Source organism: Lupinus angustifolius, chromosome LG03 (assembly GCF_001865875.1).
Source record: "Lupinus angustifolius cultivar Tanjil chromosome LG03, LupAngTanjil_v1.0, whole genome shotgun sequence".
NCBI lineage: Eukaryota > Viridiplantae > Streptophyta > Magnoliopsida > Fabales > Fabaceae > Lupinus > Lupinus angustifolius.
Genome location: NC_032011.1, coordinates 24,148,005 through 24,156,180, shown reverse-complemented (window position 1 = coordinate 24,156,180; position 8,176 = coordinate 24,148,005). Strand labels below are relative to the sequence as shown.

Sequence of the window (8,176 nt, the reverse complement as noted above, 5' to 3'; positions counted from 1 at the left end):
GGTTAGGAATCTATTAATGTGAGAATTTAATCATTTATTACTCTTTAGCTTTCAGTTCATTTACTTTCATTAGTTATCATCAAAATTGCAAGCAAGGACAGCTGGCTACGAATTTTGGTATTGGGATTCTGTTAAAGGAGCGTTCATCGTTTTGGCTTTATTAATCTGCTTATGTAAATTGGCATTGTATTATAAATTATTGTTTTTCTCTTCATATTTTTAATAATAAAAATGTGATTTCATAGTAAATAAAAAAATAAAAATGTTATTACATATTATCTTTTGTATATTATTTTTTGACATTTATCTCTACATTAATGATGACGATCTTTACTCATCTTTAGACCATAAAATGAGCATCAACTCATATACGAAGAACTTGAGGTAACTTCATAATGAAGGTATAACTTTTTTTACAAAATATAAAGTAATAGTACAATTTTCAATACGTATATGACTTGCTCTTGATTGGAGGAATGGAGTGTTTTAAAGAGTTTACAAATTCATTTTATAATATTCTTTGAAGGTTTTATCTAAATTGATTGCAATAATCATATAAGAGCTTAAATTTTAACTTCAAATTGAGGCTTGGTTTTTTTATGTAAACTTATAAAAAATATTGATGTAAATAAATCTATTTTAGATTAATTTTTTGAGTCTTCCAATATCAATATGTTGATTGTTCCGCTCCTATATCTTCCAAAAGGAAAAAAGATCTCTGAAGCTTTTTCCTGGATAAATCTATTTTAGATTATTTCAAATTATGTTGCGATGAATAAATGCTTAATAAAAATTATTTCAAACATCTATTGAACAAAAAGTATCGGGCTGACAATGAACTGAACTAACTCAGTATTTGTTCAAAAATCAATTGTTATTTAGTTTGACAAATTTAGTTCATGAATCAAATGAACCAAATTTGAGCTAAAAATTGAGCTTGTTACATTTATATTTATATAAAATAATATTTTATGTTTATTGTTAGTATACAATGACTCTACATTATTTTTATCTTTACCATTGTTATATTTATATATAGCTTTATGCAATAATTTTTAAAAATGAATTAATTATTTAAGTTGTTCAAATGAACCAATTCGAACAGAATCGAACTCGAGGTGAAAAAATAATTCGTATCGAATTTCGACTTGGTTTAATTTACTTCCAATTTTACCTTTAGGGTATAAGAATATAGTATGCGAAGATGGTCGTTTGATGAGGATTGGTATGGTCGGATTCTTGCTCAATTATGCAATAAGAACATCTTGTTGGAATATGAAGCAGCAATACTTCAGTAACCTTCACGTATCGTATTAGATACATTTCTGATACCGATACTTCATCGATACGTACTCATATTGTGTTGAAATTATTTTTTTGAAAAATAAATTTTATAAATCTGGTACTTCCCATATACTTTCCACTACTCTTAAAATATTTTCTCAATACTTCATAGACACTCTAACAACCATGCTATAGCAATTTAAGAGAGAAAACATAACACAATCAATTAAGTATAAGAGAGAAACATAATATTGAAACGAACTAGTGGACTTGTAGCGATAGAAAAAAGACAAAACATGTATATTGCATAGAGAATGAATAGAAAATGCATATACATTATTCATAATGCTGATTATCAATTAAACATGATTCATAATGTTCCTATATTTTTCAGTATTAAATAAATATTTCTCATGGTAAAATGAATTTCATTTTATATTTAGTGTTGTCTAATAAATAGGTTATTTATTTGGAAATTCATATATAACATTAATTATATGTTTATTATGTTATATGAATTTTATGTGCATATTTTATATGCGTGTCTCAAACATATTGTATCATGTATTTTCAAGAATATGCATATTGATGTATCGGATAAGTATTGTATCCAATACATATACGAGTATTTGTGCTTGATACTTGGAAATTAATGGTTGTCCAAAAGATTTAAGCTTCATGAATTGGAAAAGGTTGAGTTTTACACGTAGAACACAAAACTCAGTTGTGTTTGCTTTAAACCAAGTTTCAAGTTGATATTTCATCGTCATCTTCAATCAAACGTCATCTCTTTACTTCATGTTTCTCATAAAATTTAAAATCCAATTCCATCAATAAGTTTATTTTTAATGTAAATAAAAAAGAGTATCAATCATTAACTTAATTGTACATAGATTATAACTGTTTTCATTTGATAACTACAATTTTACTATTTACTTATAAAATAAGTTTAATTTAAATAATAATTTTATACTCCTTGTGCAAATGATATCTTTTCCGTTTTGGTTAGCGTGAGAGGGCAACATGCATTCGTTTCACAATCTGTGATTTCTAGGAACTAGGACGTAAGTACATTCATTATGTCACGGATAGATATCACATGTGACCTAGCATCATCATATTTCATTTTCCTGTCGCGATCTAATAAAAAAATAATACTTGATTAAAAATAAAAATATATATATATATATATTAGTTGAAAAAGTTGATTGGATAGGAATATTGTGAGACAGTTATTTTGGAATATGTTATCCCATTCTTGTGCATGATGTTAACTTTTGGGCCATTTTGAACTGCTTTAGACTAAGCAAACGAATATGACGTAATTGCCAAGTTGTTACTAGTTGCGTATAAGACATGGCTCATGGAGAAAGTTTTAGTTAGCCCATACATATTACAACTTTTTCATTTAATGCTAATCTTGAAGATTTGTTATAGTTGGATAGCTATAAATTGCTATCATGAACTTAATTAATTAGCTTCATCTTCTGTTAGAGTTAGTCTATTGTTCAACTTAACATTTGAGTGTCTCTTAACATGCTAGTGAAAACAAAGCTTGTGAATTGCACGAGATTATATCTTATACCATGTTATGCAATTAAAGAGCAGCTTTTGTTGTGGTTTGTTGGGTTTATTTAAGTGTGAAGTCTCACATTGAATATGTGGGGAGGAGTGAAAGAATTTATAAGAAGGAAAGACCCACAAAATTAATGTCTCAAGGTTTTGGTTCAAACTAATGCTAAACTTTGCTTAACTAATTGTTCAAATAGTTGAAATTAATTGAGAATACTTTCCAGATTGAAAATTAAGGTGTAGATAGAAAAATATTAATTGCTAAACAATGTAATTGTAAGGAGCAGATTAAAAAAAGGACTTATTTTCTAGTAGCTGCAAACTTTGCATACTAATCATTTTAGTTGAAACATTCATACTGTAATGAAAGTGATCATGCCCATAAGACATTAACGTACATACAAGTGAAGCTTTTAAGTGACTTTTAGGTTTGGTAGATAGCTTCTAAGTGAATTGTTAGTACTTAGTACCATCATAAGCCCTCATTGATGCATGTGATATGCCCAGGCCTTTCCAATAGAGTTACTTAGACTTTGTTTGAGAGTAGAGTTTTGGAGGGGAAGAGAAGAGAATGGATGACTTTTGAAAGTCTTCCCCTTCTTTGGGAGTTAGATGAAGGAGAGAGAAAAGTTTTAGAGCGTCTCTCGAACCTCCAAAACCTTCTATGTATCTATTTTTAAGGTTCCTCAAAATTTGGGTTTTTTAGAGATAAAATGTTAAAATATCTAAATATTTTTAATAATATTATACAATTATACATTATTATTCATTTCTTGTTGTTAATTATATTTTTAAAGGAAAAATAAAAAAATATTCTTACATTATTATTACTTTACATTCCCTTTTCTTTCTCGAAGGGAGAGATTTTCCTTCTTTTTCTCTTTCCTTCCTAACTCTTTTATCTCTCTCACTCATTTTCTTTCACAACTCCCAAATAAATCCTTACCAAATTTATGTACCTACTAAGCTATGAGTATAATATAACCTTATGAACATTTTCTCGGAAACTGAAAACAAAAACTCTGATCAAGTGGTTTAAAAAACCACCAAGGTAACCTTGGCGAACATAAAAATGAAACCGTTCATATCCTTAGTATAATTAGCAATGGACCATGTGGATTTGGATATGACAAACTTTGAAACTGCATGTCTATCCAAGCAAAACATGCTCAATTTTTGCATTGTTTGATATGTGTTCAGATTACAAATGTAGTCTTGGTCATCATGAGCATTGAAACTGTTTAAATACAATCCTCAATCATTTCAACTCAGTTAAATGAATCTTGGAAGCATGTCTGAGGTAATCTTCTTCAGAAAAAAGATAAAATCTAAGGAACACCCTTTTTATGCTTTCCACCTATACTGCAGCCGCATATTCTTGAGACCATCACTATTTGTGTACTTAAATTCAGTTTTTAATCCATAGTCTGCTTTCTAAGAAGTATGGTATATATTTTATTTGCATATGCAAATATAGCAATGTGATGGGACCACAATCTCATCTGTCATTGTTTTGAACTGTCAAAATATTTAATTAGAGAGATATCAGAGAAATTGTGGGCTAAAGGTAGGTTAAATCGCATGATATACTTTCAGTTTAACAAGACTTTGTACACTTTTTTGCTTAAATAGGGGCTTTATAGGCATAGGAGTAGAGCATTAGAGCTCTTGACATATGAAGTAGTTTGGGATGTAGATCTGTTGTTCTCAAAGATATTCCAAAGTTTGTTCCAAAACAATCACAATCTGTACATCAGTTAAAAAAATTAAACATTCATCATTATGTCTATTTTTATTTCATTGTGATTAGTTTGGAACAGTACAGAAAATTCTCCTTTCGTATAGTGTGTAAAGTGCAATGTATGAAGTCTTGAACTTTGTTTGCTTCCTTTGTCAAATAAGGACAAAAAGCTCTTGTATGAGAAAGGAAATAACAAAGTAATGAAAATTAGGTATAAAGATACTGAAGGTAAAGACTAAAGAGACCTTTCATGAACTAGTAGTTTAAGAAGTATTTGTCAGGGTTTAGCTTCCAACATGAAACATAAAAGAGGGAGAGGAGGACCACTCGCACTAGCTTTTAATGTGGAAGCAATCATGCAAAGAGAAGTTTAACACTGCATAAAAAATTCTTAAGCTTTATCCAATAAAAATGTTATTTTTCTACAACTTAGATTCACATCAAAAACTTTTTACTTTGAAAAATATAAAAGAGAGAATCACCATTTTGAACTCTTTATAAGGAAAGTAAATGATTTTGTAGATATTAATTAGTGGAGAAAAAGTTATAATTGCTTAATGAAACATAGTTGCATACATGGTATAAGTCTATAAGATATATATCATTTTTGGATTGTAGTATTTAGTTCTGTTAATCATTTTTTATATTATTATAAGATTCTTTTTGTAACCAACCTGATATATGGAAGGATGTAACTATCCCATAAACCATCCATGCATATTTCAAATCTACTTATGACATGCCAAATCATTCACAAATCACAAGGAGTATTGGTAAAATTATCTGAGATAAAAACTACTTCATTGGATTATGAAAGCATGCCATTTATGCGCCTCTAGGTATAACCATATCATTCATTTTTTCCATCAACTCTATAAACTTAAATCCCTCAGCGAGATCTTCTTCATATAAAGCACCGTGCCCAACCTTATACTTCTCAAAAAATATCCAATCACTTCAATATAGTTCAACCAGCCATGGTTTCCCTAATGAATAAGTGCATCCCTAAAACTCCTTATAACACTAGCGATGATATGACCGACCAGTCTCAAGATCAAGTTCCATGTTGTTGTTTCTTTTGCAGCATGAGAGAACCAGATGCAACTATCAGAAGAGATGGAATTGCAAGGTGCTTCAAAGAAATACCTCTACGTGAGAATCAAGAGCATGTTTTAGTGCTAAGTGCACTATGGCATACTGCTATGAACAAACCCAATGATCAAGAGTTCCCTTCACTTGGCATATTCAAGTGCATGGCAAATCTGATCAACAAAGGTGTAAAAGACAGAAACTGGCTTCTTACAAATCAAAATATATACATACCTTATTATGCTGCTCATATTATTGGCTCTTACACTATGAATAAGGAAGAGTTTGCACTAATAGCTGTGCAATCAGGTGTTATACCACCACTAATGGATCTTCTGAGTGGAAAGATAAGTTGGGTTGAGCAAAGGGTTGCAGTTAGAGCACTTGGCCACTTGGCTAGTTATAATAGTACTTTTGATTCAGTAGCTGGATATGAACAAGAGGTGGTGAAATTGGCCATGAACTTAGCTTCTACTTGCTTAGAAGTGGTCTATGTTGAGTATGTAGCAGTGAATGATGTGAAGAAAAGATTAGAGTACCATAAAAACTTGTTGACTAGAGGAGTAGGAGATTTGGAGATAGAGAATCAGAAGGCTGAGGAATGGGGTAGTCAACTTCAGTGTTGGTCTATTTATCTTTTGAATTGCTTTGCTTGCAAAGACAGGTCTTTGTCTTTGAACCTTATATGTAAAAGGGTGTTTTTGAGGGACTTGTGTAACATGTGGGGTGGATTGGTAAATCATACTTCACCAGCTGGGGTTGGACTTATTAGAATCCTATGCTATAATAAAGTAGGAAGAAAAAACATTGCTGAGTCTCCAAAAGTTTTAAAGATTCTTGGTAACCTTTCAAGATCTTCAGATGATTGGCAATATATTGGTATAGATTGTCTTTTACTTCTTCTCAAGGACCCAGATACAAGGTACAAAGTTTTTGATATTGCTGTTTTGTACCTTGTTGATCTGATAGAACTTAGTAGTCTTGGAGATAAGTCAAATGTTGGTGAGACTATCACAAAGGTGCTCCTTCTAGAACATAATAATCGTAGTAAAGTGAAATTCAATGGAAATAAAGTTGAAGCATCACTACAAGTGGTGGTGGATTTGAAGGTGCATAGGAAGAACAGGGAGAAGCTAGTGTCTGCACAAAACTTGGATGAAGCAAGGGTTTTGGCGAATTTGAAAAAGCAACAAGGGAATCACATGTTCAAGTTGGGAAAGGTAAAAAAAGCTTTATTGAAATATTGTGAAGCACTTGATATTTGTCCCTTGAAGTTTAGAAAAGAAAGAATGGTGCTTTATAGTAACAAAGCACAATGCAATCTCATGCTTAAGAATCCAGATTCAGCTATTAGTGATTTAACTCGAGCTCTTTGCCTCTCTGACCAACCAAACACACACATCAAAAGCCTTTGGAGAAGGTCACAAGCTTATGACATGAAAGGAATGGCCAAAGAGAGTCTTATGGATTGTATAATGTTCATGAATTGTTGCATCAAGTCAAGTAATGATAGCAGGCGTGTCAATATTCCATACCAAGCCACACGCATGATCTGCAAACAGATGGAAGCTACATGGCTATTTTCCAATGCAAGATCAAAGGTAAAACATAAGAGCATAGTGGTGGAAAGGAGAAAAGAATGTAATGAAAATGGTAGGGTTGAGAATGAGGGTAACAATGAAGAGCAACCACATGATCATATGTCACTGATGATGGAAAAGAAAGGCTTCATGCCCGGTAATCATGTTCAACTCCTTGTTCTTCAGCTTTTATTACATATAATAATACAATTAGAAGTAGATTACAGAATATTATACCTCTATAATTGTTTTCTAAGTCGTGAAGTCTTCCTTGACAATGATGAGCCTCGAACTCTACTTAGTACTTTATGACTTATCTATAGTTTTGTTCATCAGAACATGTATAAAGTTAAACTTGAAACATTTAAAAAGGATTGTATATCATAGACATTTGAATTTTGAATAGCTTTCTTTTGTAACTTTATTTCATACAGCATTTTGCATACGTGAAGGGTCAATCACTTTTACAACTAACTTTTGCAGGTCTTTCCACCATTCTTGAAGAACCTTTTAACACAAAAGACACAAGTAGGAGAAAGATGGAAAGGGCAAGGAGGAGATTAAAGAAAGGTGTTGTAGCTTCACAAGCGTAAGTCAATTTTAACTGGCTTGTTACATGAATATTGTGGCTATTATATTAGTAGACATATATATTCAGTGATAGGTTAGAAATGTAACATCTAAGGCACTTATAATATAGTTAAGTATTCAAAATGGGAAATGGAGTGGAACAAGTACAATAGAATAGAATAGAATAGAATAGAATAGAATAGGTAGTTATATAAGAATGGCGTGACTGATATCACCCTGTACCATGCAGGTTAATGGGGAGGACCACATTTCCATTTCTAATATATGTAATATTTTATGTTGTTACTTAATTCTGAGATTAAAGATTGCCAAAAAATTG

General features: G+C 31.1%; 1 protein-coding gene across 1 annotated transcript; it reads left to right on the top strand.

The window, feature by feature from the left end:
* Window positions 5,411-8,176, top strand: LOC109343869. The gene is made up of 2 exons (XM_019582368.1): window positions 5,411-7,423; window positions 7,750-8,176. The coding sequence occupies exons 1-2, from the start codon at window positions 5,575-5,577 to the stop codon at window positions 7,857-7,859; spliced, it is 1,959 nt and encodes a 652-aa protein (XP_019437913.1). The 5' UTR covers window positions 5,411-5,574; the 3' UTR covers window positions 7,860-8,176.

Bases quoted from the DNA above. Each gene is read 5' to 3' on its own strand.
- LOC109343869 (XM_019582368.1), top strand. From the start codon at position 5,575: ATGGTTTCCCTAATGAATAAGTGCATCCCTAAAACTCCTTATAACACT. The intron at 7,424-7,749 runs GTAATCATGTTC...TAACTTTTGCAG, and splicing joins AAAGAAAGGCTTCATGCCCG to GTCTTTCCACCATTCTTGAA.